Source organism: Ovis canadensis, chromosome 10, assembly GCF_042477335.2.
Source record: "Ovis canadensis isolate MfBH-ARS-UI-01 breed Bighorn chromosome 10, ARS-UI_OviCan_v2, whole genome shotgun sequence".
NCBI lineage: Eukaryota > Metazoa > Chordata > Mammalia > Artiodactyla > Bovidae > Ovis > Ovis canadensis.
In genome coordinates, this window is record NC_091254.1 from 48,586,723 (window position 1) to 48,602,051 (window position 15,329).

General features: G+C 46.3%; 1 protein-coding gene across 1 annotated transcript in view; it reads left to right on the forward strand.

Annotated features, from left to right (window-relative positions):
• Positions 1–15,329, forward strand: part of MIPEP (mitochondrial intermediate peptidase) — a 79,774-nt gene that overhangs the window by 37,852 nt on the left and 26,593 nt on the right. Inside the window, exons 15-16 of the mRNA XM_069602292.1 lie at positions 3,528–3,602; positions 6,382–6,501. Coding sequence (XP_069458393.1) covers positions 3,528–3,602; positions 6,382–6,501 — 195 coding nt within the window. The remainder of the gene's footprint in view (positions 1–3,527; positions 3,603–6,381; positions 6,502–15,329) is intronic.

A 15,329-nucleotide genomic window follows, 5' to 3' on the forward strand; every position in this document is an offset into this window, starting at 1 on the left:
AATGTGTTCCCAGGGGTTGTCAGTGGTAGGAAAACAAGAGTTTGTGCAGAGGATGTCTTCACTTTGAATATTATGCAGCTTCTATCATAATATGTTTTCTAAATGCTCATAAATAAGCCAGATACTTAATTGCAATGACTTGGCTCTGTAAGAATTTGATGCCAGAACTTGTCATGTGATGGACCGGTGAGCTGTCGAGTGAGCGAAGATACCTGGCAGATTTATGAGGCTTCGTGCTTACAAGGCAGGCTCACAGGGGACCATCCAGAGGACACAAGTCAGTCCGAGTCTGCCAGCGCGCTTGCACTTCTGACAGTATTTCAGAATCTTACCCCAAAATGTGCTTTCTGAATGTAATGGGAAATCTAGTAGTATTTTCATATTTCTGTTCCTGTGTGTGGGCACAGATGGTGCAGCTCTGTTCATTCCCAGAGTGCAAGTGAGCGGCCTCTTCCTTTGCCGGGGCCCGCAGGCTCTCTGCAGCTGGGATGCTGTCGTCCAGGCCTGGACACTGAACAGGGAAGAGGGGGCCATCCCCCTGAGGCTGCCAGGCCCGCCTGTCTGGTCCCCTTTGGCAGTGTTTAGAAGACACCCGAGCTGCCTGGAGAGAGAGAGTTCCTTCCAGTTAGTCTACACTTTTCATCAGTTGAATAGCTGTTACGTCGCTGAATCATTGGGCTTCTCTGATAGCTCATTTGGTAGAGAATCCGCCTGCAGTGAGGGAGACCTGGGTTCGATCCCTGGGTTGGGAAGATCCCCTGGAGAAGGGAAAGGCTACCCGCTTCAGTATTCTGGCCTGGAGAATCCCATGGACTGGTCCATGAGGTCGCAGAGAGTCGGACACAACTGAGCGACTTTCACTTTCACTTTTCACTCACTGACTCTTTAGTCATTTTTTGCAGTAGTTTTCTTTTTTTTTTTTTTAATCCTCATCTTACAAGTGAGAAAGCAGGACACCCAGAGCTGTGCCTGCTGTCAGAAACAAACACGCAGCCACGGAAGACACCGGCCCAGCGCGGCCGCCCCTGCCTCACCCCAGGCTCTGCCTTCCCACAGTGGTTCAGCTCGTAAGGTCCAGACGGTTTTGTTTCGCTCACCTTCACCTTGGTTTGTCAGATCATCATCATGATCGTTTTCTGAGTCAGGGCATCTCACACTGCAATATGCATGAAATACCTGCGATCTGGTTGAAATACAGGTTCTGACCCGGGTGTGGATGTGTTTCCAAGAAGCGACCCATCACTCTTCTGAGATGGCTGAGTGCGCTGCGGTCACCCTGGGGTCCGGAACGTACGTCTGAGCCAGGCGTTTGGAGGAAGCTGCTACCTGAACGGAACTCGGCCCCTGTGGGCCCTGAGGTCTCGGTGAACACCCCAGCCTTGGCGCTGACTGCCAGCAGGCTGCATTGACGCTGTCGTAGTCACACAAAGCCAGATCTCAGTTCTTCCGGATCTCAGCACGATTGTTTTTAAATAACAAAGGACAAAGATAATTGTGCAGGGATTCATATTGAATTATTGAAACAAATGAGGGTTGCCCTAACCCCAGCCCTCTCGTCCGCCTCTTGCCTGTTTGTGTCGCAGGTTCCACTCTGCCCTGTGTCCCTTCAGGCTGCTCCACATGGGGGCCGTGAGCCCTGCGCTTGGCTCCAGCTGTTTCTGGTCCACGCACAGGGGTGGTCTGCTGGGACTCCACCCCCGCCACCGCCCCTGCCCCACATACACACTTTCTGTCCCTCAGGCTGGAAGCCACGCTTGCCTGCAGGAGTTTCCATTGTTTGAGAAAATGCCGTCCTTCCTCACGGACTGTTTTTTTAACATGAAAATAAGACCATTAAAGCTTTGTGAATCTGGAGAAACCCAAGTACAGCAGCAGTCCTGTCCATGTGATATAAAGGAAGGGTCAAGGGACTGGAGCTTCCCAGTGCAAGCCGCTACCGTGTCTGACGTCACTAAACCTCAGCATCTTAAGATGCTGTTGGAAAAAAGTCTTGGCTTAGGTTCGGAAAACCCAGGACTTTTCCTTGCACAGAAGTTACACTCTGAAGCTTCCCCTAAGCTTCGTCTTCACTCCTGAAAATTGCCTTTTTCGGCTGGCTTGCTGTTCTTGTGGCCAAGTGGAAAGAGAAGAGAACGGCTTGGCTGGCTGAGCCTTCACCCCGCACTGCAACAGTCACGGCTGTACTCGTGTGTGTTCACCTATTCTGAGGTGTGTCTTGAGTGTCTGCTGTGGGCCAGTCCTACCCTGGGCCCTGCAGAGAGACCTATATGGATACAGAGATACAGTGTGCACACACACGCACACATGCAGGGCGGGGCCTGCTCCCCTGCCAGCAGACAGATCTCATTACCACTCATGGGTGGTTCTTCTCTACAGCCACAGTGCAGAGTCACCTGCCACAAGTCTCTTACATAATTTGTTTCTCTTTAGAAGGGCTTTTAATTTAATTTAGATAATAAATAGAGTTGTATAAATGGCAGCTGTCTTCAATAAGCACCAGTATTGGTGATTTTAAAGTAGACTAGTTGATCAAACTACTTCTTCAACTATTACTTGTTTATTTCTAAGAGAATATGCAATGTTCTACGATTAGGCCTAACTAGGCCTCAAGAGGATGCCCTAAATTGTGTAGGGACGTTAATTATACTGAGTTTCCAGGCCCTGCAGTTCTTGCAGGTTAAAAAATAAAAAACGACGCAGTTCATTATTGTGGTGGTTTGTTCGGCTGTCAGTTCAGCTCCAGTACTGGCAAGCTCCACAGGCCTGGACTTATCCCTTGGCTCTGTCGTCTTTGATTCCTGTTGTCAGTCATTCAGTTCAGTTCAGTCACTCAGTCATGTCTGACTCTTTGCAACCCCATGGAATGCAGCACGCCAGGCCTCCCTGTCCATCACCAACTCCTGGTGTCCACCCAAACCCATGTCCATCGAGCCGGTGATGCCATCCAACCATCTCAACCTCTGTCGTCCCCTTCTCCTCCTGCCGTCAGTCTTTCCCAGCATCAGGGTTTTTTCAAATGAGTCAGTTCTTCACATCACGTGGGTGCTGAGCTTTGGCTTCAGCATCAGTCCTTCCAGTGAATATTCAGGACTGATTTCCTTTAGCATGGACTGGTTGGATCTCCTTGCAGTCCAAGGGACTCTCAAGAGTCTTCTCCATATGCTCTTAAAGGTCAACGGAGCACTTGAGCGGGCTTTCATTGCTAACACAGGAACAGAAAAGGCAGTAACTTTTCCTAAGGTTTTAACTAGATTTTTAAAGATCAGTGCCAATGTCTTATTTCCCTACAATCCTATATTTTCATGTACAAATGTCTATTTGACAATTACGATTTTTTGAAATTCACTGGAGTGTATTCATCCTTTATCTTGTCCACAAAACTATTTCAAAGTTGTTATCTTTAAACCATAATGAAGTTGTTTTTTTTTAATTTGATGTAATTTTTAACTTTCCTGCCTCAAAAGTTCATAGTATAATGACTTATTATGCAATTTACTCATCTGTATACATTCTTTTGTTTTTTTCAGTCACTGCCCAGAAATATGGTGTCTCGTCTTTGTGAATCTAAAAAGGTCTGTGCCGCAGCGGACATGCAGCTTCAGGTGGGTTGTGTGCCTTTGTTCTGAAGTTTTCCAGGGTCATTATTCAGAATAAACGTACAACTTGAAATTCTTGCCAGTGCTACCCATTTATTATAATAATTATGCTTCCAAAAGAGCTTTCATCTGAGTTCAAAGAACTTGATTGACCTTGACTCATTTAGTCCTCCAACCGTCCTTAGGAAGTGATAGTCAAGTAAGATTATTTCCCAATTTCAGTGGAAAATCAAAGCATGGAAAAGTTATGTGACTTCTCCTGAATGGTGCATTTCAGCAAACCAAGTTAGATCTCTTTCTTCACTCTCTCTCTTCTTACTGTGATTTATTGATTTTTGTTGGCTACACCATGCAGCTTGCGGGATCTAGGTTCCGTGACTAGGAATTGAACCCAAGCCCGTGGCTCTGAAAGTGCAGAGCCCTACTGGACTGCCATAAATGCCCTCACTTTGTGTTTTTCTTAAAAACGTGTATTTTTAGATGAGAAGTCTCAACAGTAAGAGCTGTTAGTTTTTTTTATAAAATTTGAAGCCAGTGTTGCAAGTTTCCGCATAAAGACTAGAGACACTCTGTAAATCATCTGCATGGCAGGTCTGCGTGATCCCAGATGCCTTGGGTGTTTGTAATTTTTGAGATTGTTTATAGAATTCTCCCTCTTCATCAGATCTTGAGAGTTATGTGAACACAACCGAAACGCCCTTCTTTCATCTCAGGCAGTATTCACTGTATAATGATCTACTTAAAAGTGTCGTCACTATGAATTGCTTTATAGTGTGTCAAATCCCGTCCCTAGAAAGTAGTGAAGGAACTCTGTTTTTTTAGACCTTAAAACACACATTTCAGTGAAGATGCTGTTGCTGTAGACGAAACCGTGGATCCACATCATTCAGTGTCTGTTGTATCGTATCTATTTGGAAAAAGATTTCTAAATTATTTGAAAGGTTAACATTATTTAGCAACAGTCTTCTGATTTACATGTGTCTGTCGTGGGCATCCAACCTTTTAAAAGGCAGTGTCCCTTGCCCTCCTTTGCCTCCTTTGCCTTGTTCTAGTGATTTTCTTTTTAAAAGAGAAAACCAACATTTTGTACAATCTCCCATCCTCCAGAAAGAACAAGAAGAGAGGGGAAGAGGAGGGGTGCTGAGGGCTGTCAGAGGAGGAGGGGAGGAAGTCCCTGCCCTGAGGGCCTCCCACTGCTTTCCTGTCCCCTGTCTGTTCCTGAGCAGCAGGACAGCGCAGGGGGGAGGACGTGAACTGTCTCGGGGCTCTAAGCGAATAGAATAGCGTATAGTGCTTTTTAAGTTGTGCTTTTCTTTCTGTGCATTACTTTAACAACAGCCCCTGTTTCTGGGGGGCTCCCGAGGTTCTTGGTCCCAGGCACACGGGATCCCCTGGTGGACTCATAGCTCGGCCTTGTTTGCTTCATCAGCAAATGAGTATGAAACATGTGCACACTTAATTATTTTGCTGTTTTTATAGTGTTTGAAAAATGTCATTCCATGCTTATGACTTTCGTTTGTGAAAGGCATAATTGAAGAAACAAAACTTTTGAATTCCAATTTGTTTATAGATTGGGTCAGAAAAACCCACTGCAGTTGAAGTTAGAATTTAAGAATCTCAATTTCTAATAGTTTATTCTGTTGGAATATGGATGTAGATCAGTAATGTGGGCCCCTCTGAGTCTTTCTGTGCATTGTTACTCTTCATAGAAGATGGAATTAAAAGAGCTGTATTTAGTATATATTTAAGTTGCCAGTTAGAGCAAAGCAATATTTATCTTTAAGAAATGTCTGTGTTTTTCCAGGGAAGGTTTAAACTTGACTTTATAATTTAGAGCCATAATTCTATATCTAGATGAAGCCAGAAGTTAGAGGTCATTTAACTTTTTTCTTTTATCCAGACTGATCCTCACTGCTTTTAGGTCAACAGCTGCACATTCTCTGCAGATTCCAGTTTTGAATCAGAAAGATACTTATCAGAAGCATAATTGCATGACAGGATTTTTTTCCTTTGAAAATAAAACATTTTCTACTTGTTTGCTTCAGGTAGACGTCCATCAGTATTTAATATTCAAGTTAAATTTTGCTGAGCAAAAGCACTTTAGATTTTTTGTACAAAATTCAGTCTTCAGAGCTTGATAAACAAGCAGCAGTTTGGCTTTGTTCTCCTATCGGGTTTCGGTGGCCTCTGTCCTCTCCTGGCGGGAAGCGAGCCTTCCCTACTGGTCACCTCCTTAAGCCAGGGGGGCCCCGCCCGACAGCTGCGTCCTGTGTGCCCAGACCCCGGGGTGGGGTCGGCCTGGTCCTGGCCCCAGACACTCTTGCAGCTGCTCTTCCATCCTTTGTGACAGCCGCTTCTTCCTCCCTTACCCGCCCTGCCCTGTCCCGTCACCTCTCATCACCAAAATAGGTCCTCACCCTGTCATTTCTCTCACTTAATTATATCAGGATTCCAGGAAGAAGCCAAAGAGAATTTTTCATGTTTCCAACTATAAATATGTTTCCAAAACTATGTAGTGTTTTGCAGTCACAAATTTAATTTGCTATACTATACAAAAAGTACCTTGTAGACAGGGTTCAGGATTTTTTGATATTCTTAATCATGAGGAGGTTGAGAGCATCCCTTTTCATCACTGATGTGGTATGACATGGAGAATACCCCACGACACTGATGAGCGTGTGCCCCACTGCGGCCCCTGGCTGTTGCGCTGCACACCTCTCACAGCTCGGCTGCCACATGGCGGATGCATGCAGTGCCCAGACTGAACAGCGCCTGCACCCCTCAGGTCTTCTACGCCGCCCTGGACCAGATCTACCACGGGAAGCACCCGCTCCGGAGCTCGACCACAGACATCCTCAGGGACACGCAGGAGCGCTTCTACGGCCTGCCCTACGTCCCCAACACTGTGAGTCTGGTGTGTGCCCTGTGTGTGCCATTGGGCTTGCACAGGTATCAGGTGGGGGGCTGTGAGCCTGAACGGCTCTGCTTGGCATGGAGGCTTCCTGCAGGTCGGGTGCTGGGAATGCCTGGTCGCTTCCGGCCCCCAGCCATCCCTGACATGCGCTCACTGTCCTCCTGCTGGCAGCGTTCCCCCTGGGGAGTTGGGGGGTGAGAAAGGCCGCTGGAGTTTGTCTGTGGTTTTTCCCATTATTTTCCTATGATGAGAAAACTGCTGGTGTGAGATGACGGCAATGCTTACTCCCCAACCATTGTCACTGCAGAGAGAATCCACACTGGTGGCAGGAGTTAGAGGGGCGTGGTTCGTGCTCTGTAGCGTGGAGAGCAGGCACATTGCTCCTGTTCACTGAGGACTGGGTGCCAGATGCCGGCCAGCTGCTTGGCCCACAGCTCCTGACTCTGACAGCAGCCCCGTGAATGGGATGGCTTCCCCACCTTTGGGGGTGCACCTGAGGCTCGTGCATGTGACTTATCTTGTCTGAGAGCATGTGGCGGTGAGCGATGCAGCCGTGGGGTGCATGTGGGGTGCAGACCCAGCCCAGCAGCCGTGTGTTCTCATCTCCTGGGTTCCTTAGGAAGCTGGGGTAGGAGAAGAGTGCCCAGGGCTCTGGCATATGACTGGCGTGTTCGTACCAGTCGGGGCCTCACAGCAAGTGGTGGGAGCCCGACTCCTAGTGGCTTCAGCAGAAGTCGAGTCCCCTGACTGCGAGGTGCAGGGGTCGGTCGGCCTGGTTGCTAGCTAGCCGAGTTGAGTGAGTTCCTACATGGTGGTTTTAGGTTTCTCCTCCTTTCATGTCTCATCTCTTTTCTCCGGAGTTGCCTTGTTCTCAGGCAGGCAGCCCTGTCCAGGTGATGTGGTGACCACCAGAAGGTCCAGCTTTATCTTCTCAGAGAGAGAGCTCATTGGAAAGTGCTCTATTAACTGGAAAACGCCAAATAAATGTGGTTTCATTTGTTGCAGGGTTGAGTGCCAGCATGTGTTGCGCTGAGAGTTTGCATTAGTCAGGAAACTGTGACCATCCATTAGATGATCAGGCCCTCACGCTCAGCCTGGTGGGTGGGGGTGCTCATCTTTACCAGACAAGCAGAGTCACCAGAGGTTTCGTCTTCATGAGACTCCCATCTGCAGCACTTGATTGGCTTAGAAGCTTCATGACATGTCCAAGGCACACAGTGCTGGTCACAGTACAGTGTCTGTGTGTGTATTTGATTGTCTTAGAAGCTTCATGACATGTTTGAGGCACACAGTGCTGGTCACACTACCATATGTGTGTGTACACACATATATATAATTTATTGTTTCAGTGTATGTGTGTGTGCTGCTGCTGCTAAGTCGCTTCAGTCGTCTCTGACTCTGTGTGACCCCACAGACGGCAGCCCACCAGGCTCCGCCATCCCTGGGATTCTCCAGGCAAGAACACTGGAATACGTACATACATAAAATTTATTGTTCCAGTGCTGTGTACTGTTGTGTACTTGGATAACAAAAGTTAGCACCTTTTTTGGATAAGTAATATATAAAAATTTAACCCATCTCTGTTTACCAGCAACAAACCAAAAAACTGTAAATATGGTATTACAGCAAGAAAAAGTAGAAGGTACCTATCAAAACTGGTCTGTCTAGTTTTGATTTTTAAATTTTTTAAAATACTTCTTTGATATTTACAGAAGGAAAGGTCACCTCCTCCGAGAGGACTGTGCCCAGTGTTTTGGGAGGGGTGCTGGGTCTTTGTTGCTGTGGGCTCTTCTCTGGCTGCAGTGCACAGGCTTCTCACTGCAGCGGCTTCTCTCGTGGACACGGGCTCTAGGGCGCGTGGGCTCAGTAGTGGCTCCCGCGCTCTAGAGCGCAGGCTCGGTCGTTGTGGTGCGTGGGCTCAGCTGCTGCGTGGCACGTAGGATCCTCCCGGATCCAGCATCGACCTGCATCTCCTGCACTGGCAGGCGTACTCTTGGTCACCGAGCCTACCAGGGACGCCCCCAAAGTACCTTGTTCAAAAAGTATGTTGTGTTTAATTTCAGTATCCTAAGTAAATGAAGGACTGACCCATATTTACAGAAGGAAAGATCTGATGTAAAAATGCCAATTTTTCTCCAATCTGTACACTTAATATAATGTCCTCACTTGTTGGCTTGACCCTAATGGGCTGACTGTGATCTCCTGTGGCTCAAGAACAGCAGCAGAAGGGTGGGCTTGTCCAGTCGGGACCACTACCCAGGAAGCTGGAGGACTTAGGACTGGGTAGCAGTGCTATGGGGGTACAGGGGGCACAGAATGGTGGAGCCAAGCCCAGTGCCGCAGGCAGGCTTGGTGCATTTACAGCCTCCTGACCATCAGCCGACGGCCCTGCAGCTGTGAGGGCCGAGAAGGGACTGCTCAGTTTCAGCGGTGCCGCCCTGATAGATCGTCCACTGGGAAGAGATGAAACCTGCACCTGTCCCCTTCTGCACACTAAAGTAAAGTGGGTTAAAGACCCAGATGTGAGGAGCGGAGGCTTAAATTTGGGAGAGAGAGTCTATCTGAGCGCTCCTTTTTGTTCCTGTTTGGACTCTGGTGTTGTGCGTACGGCACAGAAGACTGTGTCCACCGCATGAGGGCCTGAGTTTTCTGTTCAAGAACCAGGTGAAAACAGGTAAGGAGCTACAGGTTGGCACAGAGGTTTTCAGCATTGTAACTGGAAAAAGATTTTTTTGCTTTCTAAATTGTTATTGTGGTTTTAAAAAACAGATGACATAAAATGTACCATTTGGAAAATAAATATTTTTTAAAGTGCTGTGAATGTGCAAGAGGCCGGACATGTGCTGTGCCCCCTAGAGTGACCTTGGGGTTGCCAGAGGTGAGTGGCGGAGCGAGTCCAGAGCCGGCTCACTCTCACCCGTCAGGCACACACGCACCACAGATGTTGTCTGTGCTTCTTGGTGTTCACCACTGTCTGGTGTTGACTGGGGTGTGGCCTCGTCTGTGAGGACGGTGTCCGGTGTTGATCACGGTGTGACGTCATCTGTGAGGATGGTGCCCGGTTTGTTGACTGCAGTGTGGCCTCATCTGTGAGGATGGTGCCTGGCGTTGACTGTGGTATGATGTCTGTGAAAGTGATCCAGAGGCTAAGCTCCTTTATGGACCTCAGAGAAAGTGTGGTCTCAGGTCCCATGTGCCGAGACCAGTAGAACTATAAACAGAAGTGGATAGTGAGCCCCAAATTCAGATAGTCTTACCCCCGGTGCAAGGAGGGGCGCACCGAAGTCTTAGGAATGCTCTCTCATTTAAACTAATCAGCAGCCGTGCAGTTAGTAAACGGGTCACTCAGCAGAATACAGAAGGGCATTCCTTGTGTGCAGCCCGTGCTTCGAAGTGGGAACGGGCTGTTTTGCCTGCAGCGTGTGAGATGAAGAATGGGCTTGGGTGACCCGCCGGGAAGTTGTTTCTCCGTGGGGACCACACTGCTAGCGGGCAGAGGGAGCCAGCAGGCTGAGGACCAGTGTGGAAGGTGCCTGTGAGCCTGGGGGTGGGCTGGGCAGACAGACCTCACTGGGCGCTGGTGCTATGTAAGCCAGGAGGGGTGGTCCCCATGTTGGAAGGGGCCTTTGGGAGGAGGGGTGCAGTGTGGGGACTGGTGCAGGGGGCAGTTCAGGCTGAGCGGACGATGCCTGTGAGTAGACGTGGGACCTAGGGCTGCAGGCCAGGAGGCAGGGCCGGGGAGCCATGTAGGAGAGGGAGGCATGCACCTGCACAGAGGATGCTATGAGTGGAGAGCCTGCTGGGTGAGATGGGGGAGGTGTGGGATGGCCCACCCTGTCAGCCTGTCTTCTCGTTGAAACAGCTTTTTTCAAGTACCAGCAAAAACTGAGATTTTAAATGTGTTTTCTGTTCCGTTTCTGCTACTAGAGAGTGACACCTACTCTCTTTTTAGGGTGAGGAAGCTGCAAGCGTTGCTTGTAGGACATTTACCATGGATTTGTGTTCATAGTAGATACACTCTCAGCAGACGAGTCACACAGGACCTGAGGGTTTCCTGTCCGGAAGCTGCTCAAGTTTCGAGCAGATTCTTAACCTGTGTCGCTGCCATTGTGGTTCTAAGTGCAAAGGAGCAGGACCGCCAATCCACAGGTCAGGGTGGAGTACTGGCCAGCTGTGAGCCAGCCTTCATCCAGTGTGCTCTCCGGCTAGCTCTCCTTCAGGCCGCCTGAACATACAGAGCCGGGGCCAGCAGCAGCAGGCGGCGAGTGGAGAGGGTGGGCGCACCGGGCTCGTGTGCTCGCAAGCAGTGTTCTGCTCTGGTTGGTTTTCTAGTCTCAGAAGGTAGGTCACAGACACACCTGCATGAGGAAGATGCCCCTGCTCGCGTCGGTGTGGCTGTGTTTTCATTAGAGCTTGGTTGCTATCTTGTTCACTTGATACCACTTTTGAAGAACTTCTTTCTCCAAAATAGATATGTGAGTGTGTATAGAAATCCTTCTCCATCAGAGGGCAGACAGACTGAAAACCACAATCACAGAAAACTAACCAATCTGATCACATGGCCCACAGCCTCATCTAATTCAATGAAACTATGAGCCATGCCCTGTAGGACCACCCAAGATGGACGGGTCATGGTGGAGAGTTCTGGCAAAACGTGGTCCACTGGAGAAGGGAATGGCAAACCACTTCAGTATTCTTTGAGAACCCCATGAACAGCATGAAAAGACAAAAAGGTATGATACTGAAAGATGTACTCCCCAGGTCGGTAGGTGTGCAATATGCCTACTGGAGATCAGTAGAGAAATAACTCCAGAAAGAATGAAGAGACGGAGCCAAAGCAAAAACAGTACCCAGTTGTGGATGTGACTGGTGATAGAAGTAAAGTCCGATGCTGTGAAGAGCAGTATGGGAACCTGGAATGTTAGATCCATAAATCAAGGCAAATTGGAAGTGGTTAAACAGGAGATGGCAAGAATGAACATTGACATTTTAGGAATCTGCGAACTAAAATGGAATGAAATGAGTGAATGTAACTCAGATGACCATTATATCTACTACTGTGGGCGAGAATCCCTTAGAAGAAATGGAGTAGCCCTCATAGTCAACAAAAGAGTCCGAAATGCGGTACTTGGAGGCAGACTTAAAAACGACAGAATGATCTCTGTTCGTATCCAAAGCAAACCATTCAATATCACAGTAATTCAAGTCTATGCCCCAACCAGTAATGCTGAAGAAGTTGAACGGTTCTATGAAGACTTACAAGACCTTGTAGTACTAACACCCAAAAAAGATGTTCTTTCATTATACGGGACTGGAATGCAAAAGTAGGAAGTGAAAAAATACCTGGAGTAACAGGCAAATTTGGCCTTGGAGTACAGAATGAAGCAGGGCAAAGGCTAATAGAGTTTTGCAAAGAGGGTGCACTGGCATAGCAAACACCCTCTTCCAACAGCACAAGAGAAGATTCTTCACATGGACATCACCAGGTGGTCAACACTGAAATCAGATTGATTATATTCTTTGCAGCCAAAGATGGAGAACCTCTATACAGTCAGCAAAAACAAGACCAGGAGCTGACTGTGGCTCAGATTATGAACTCCTTATTGCCAAATTCAGACTTAAATTGAAGGAAGTAGGGAAAAACCACTAGACCATTCAGGTATGACCTAAATCAAATCCCTTATGATTATACAGTGAAAGTGAGAAATAGATTCAAGGGATTAGATCTGATAGATAGAGGGCCTGATGAACTATGGATGGAGGTTCGTGACATTGTACAGGAGACAGGGATCAAGACCATCCCCAAGGGAAAAGAAATGTAAAAAGGCGAAATGGTTGTCTGAGGAGGCCTTACAAATAGCTGTGAAAACAAGAGAATCGAAAGGCAAAGGAGAAAAGGAAAGATATATCCATTTGAACGCAGAGTTCCAAAGAATAGCAAGAAGAGATAAGAAAGCCTTCTTCAGCTATCAGTGCAAAGAAATAGAAGAAAAAAACAGAATGGGAAAGACTAGAGATCTCTTCCAGAAAATTAGAGATACCAAGGGAACCTTTCATGCAAAGATGGGCTCAATAAAGGACAGAAGTGGTATGAACCTAACAGAAGCAGAAGATATTAAAAAGAGGTGGCAAGAATACATGGAAGAACTATACAAAAAAGATCTTCACGACCCAGATAATCACGATGGTGTGCTCACTCACCTAGAGCCAGGCATCCTGGAATGTGAAGTCAAGTGAGTCTTAGAAAGCATCACTACCAACAAAGCTAGTGGAGGTGATGGAATTCCAGTGGAGCTCTTTCAAATCCTAAAAGATGATGCTGTGAAAGTGCTGCACTCAATATGCCAGCAAATTTGGAAAACTCAGCTGTGGCCACAGGATTGGAAACGGTCAGTTTTCATTCCAATCCCAAAGAAAGGCAATGCCAAAGAATGCTCAAACTACCACACAATTGCACTCATCTCACACGCTAACAAATTAATGCTCAAAATTCTCCAAGCCACGCTTCAACAGTACATGAACTGTGAAATTCCAGGTGTTCAAGCAGATTTAGAAAAGGCAAAAGAATCAGAGATCAAATTGCCAACATCCGTTGGATCATAGAAAAAGCAAGAGAGTTCCAGAAAAACATCTACTTCTGTTTTATTGACTATACCAAAGCCTTTGACTGTGTGGATCACAACAAACTGTGAGAAATTCTTAAAGAGATGGGAATACTGGACCACCCAACCTGCGTCCTGAGAATCTGTATGCAGGTCAAGAAGCAACAGTTAGAACTGGACATGGAACAACAGACTGGTTCCAAATCAGGAAAGCAGTACAAGGCTGTATATTGTCACCCTGCTTATTTAACTTATATACAGAGTGCATCATGAGAAATGCTGGACTGGATGAAGCACAAACTGAAATCAAGATTGGCAGGAGAAATATCAATAACCTCAGATATGCAGATGACACCACACTTAGGGCAGAAAGTGAAGAACTAAAGAGCCTCTTGATGAAAGTGAAAGAAGAGAGTGAAAGAGTTGGCTTAAAACTCAACATTCAGAAGACTAAGATCATGGCATCCAGTCCCATCACTTTATGGCAAATAGTTGGGGAAACAGTGTAAACAGAGAGAGAGTTTATTTTGGGGAGCTCCAAAATCACTGTAGATGGTGACTGCAGCCGTGAAATGAAAAGATGCTTGTTCCTTGGAAGAAAAGTTATGACCAAGCTAGACAACATATTAAAAAGCAGAGACATTTCTTTGCCAAAAAAGTCCATCTAGTCAGAGCTATAGTTTTTTCAGTAGTCATGTATGGATTTGAGAGTTGAACTATAAGGAAAACTGAGTGCCGAAGAATTGATGCTTTTGAACTGTGTTGTTGGAGAAGACTCTTGAGAGTCCCTTGGACTGCAAGGAGATCCAGCCAGTCCATCCTAAAGGAAATCAGTCCTGAATAGTCATTGGAAGGACTGATGTTGAAGCTGAAATTCCAATACTTTGGCCACCTGATGCAAAGAACTGACTCGTTGGAAAGACCCTGATGCTGGGAAAGATTGAAAGCAGGAGGAGAAGGGGAAGTCAGAGGATGAGATGGTTGGATGGCATCACCGCCTAGAGGGACATGAGTTTGAGTAAACTCCAGGAGTTGGTGATGGATAGAGAGTCCTGCCGTATTGCATTCCATGGAGTTGCAAAGAGTCGGACATGACTGAGTGACTGATCTGAACTGAACTGAAGTATAGAAATCCATGTAGGTATCTGACATTTGTGCATTCAAGCAGATGAAGAATTAGGTTTTTATAGCTTTACTTTTAAATATATCTTTCAGAGGTTTTCATCACAGATATCACAAGTTTAGTTCACTTTGTATAAAATCGTATCATAGCTTACTGACTTTATGTGGCGTCCAGCGTTGGTGGTTTTATTTGAAAAGGTCTAATTTTAAATTAACTGATAAAACACTAAGATAAGGAAATGTGTCTATTAAACGATTTCTATCTAGATTAAAATGGCAGATATTTTCTGATTGGTTATTTTTAAAGGAAGCCTGGTGAGAGAGCTTGATTAGGTGGGAGCTTTTATATATAAATCTGAGGTCTGCTTCTGACCTTGGCTCTTCTTCTTCCCTCACACTCAGATGTTGGCTCAGGGAATGGCATAAAGGTTTCTTTCTTTCAGCATGTTAAAAAAAAAAAAAAAAAAGTACTGTCTATTAAAACAGTAGAACTAGACCCCAGGGTGGTTAAAAATTCGTCAGTCCCTTTCCAGAGAATCTAGCTTCAACCGTTTGCTAGAAATCCTCCTTTCTCCTGTTTAGTTTCTTCCCTGGGGAAGTAGTCGTGTTTCCTCCTATTCCTATGCCTTGGCTCTTGAACAAACGAGAACAGTCTCCTGGGAGGTGAAGGCATGCCCAGGTGGCATAGTTTGGCCTACTTGACGTTGCTAAGCACGTTAGATTAATCAGAACAATATTTTTTTTTTTTCTTCAGTACAAAGACCATATGGTGCCTATCTAGAAAAACCTAAGTGGTTAATTGCATGTTAAATTCCTTTCCTCTTTTGTTGCATAAACAACTGAGAAAATATTTACCTTCTCTGTCATGCTAGATTTATTTATGACTTTGTAACTAAAACACAGAAGTGTTATAAATTGAAACTTTAATCTCAAGATTGACTCATTTGCTAAAAATTTATATGGTTTCAGTTTGTGGGACAGCTGCAGCTCTAGAGTTCACTGATCTAAAACATGAGGAAGTCATATGACTTGCCCGGTTGTTTTTATAACATAGTCCTTGGCGCCAAGTCACCAACTTTCATTCTCATCTTGGTT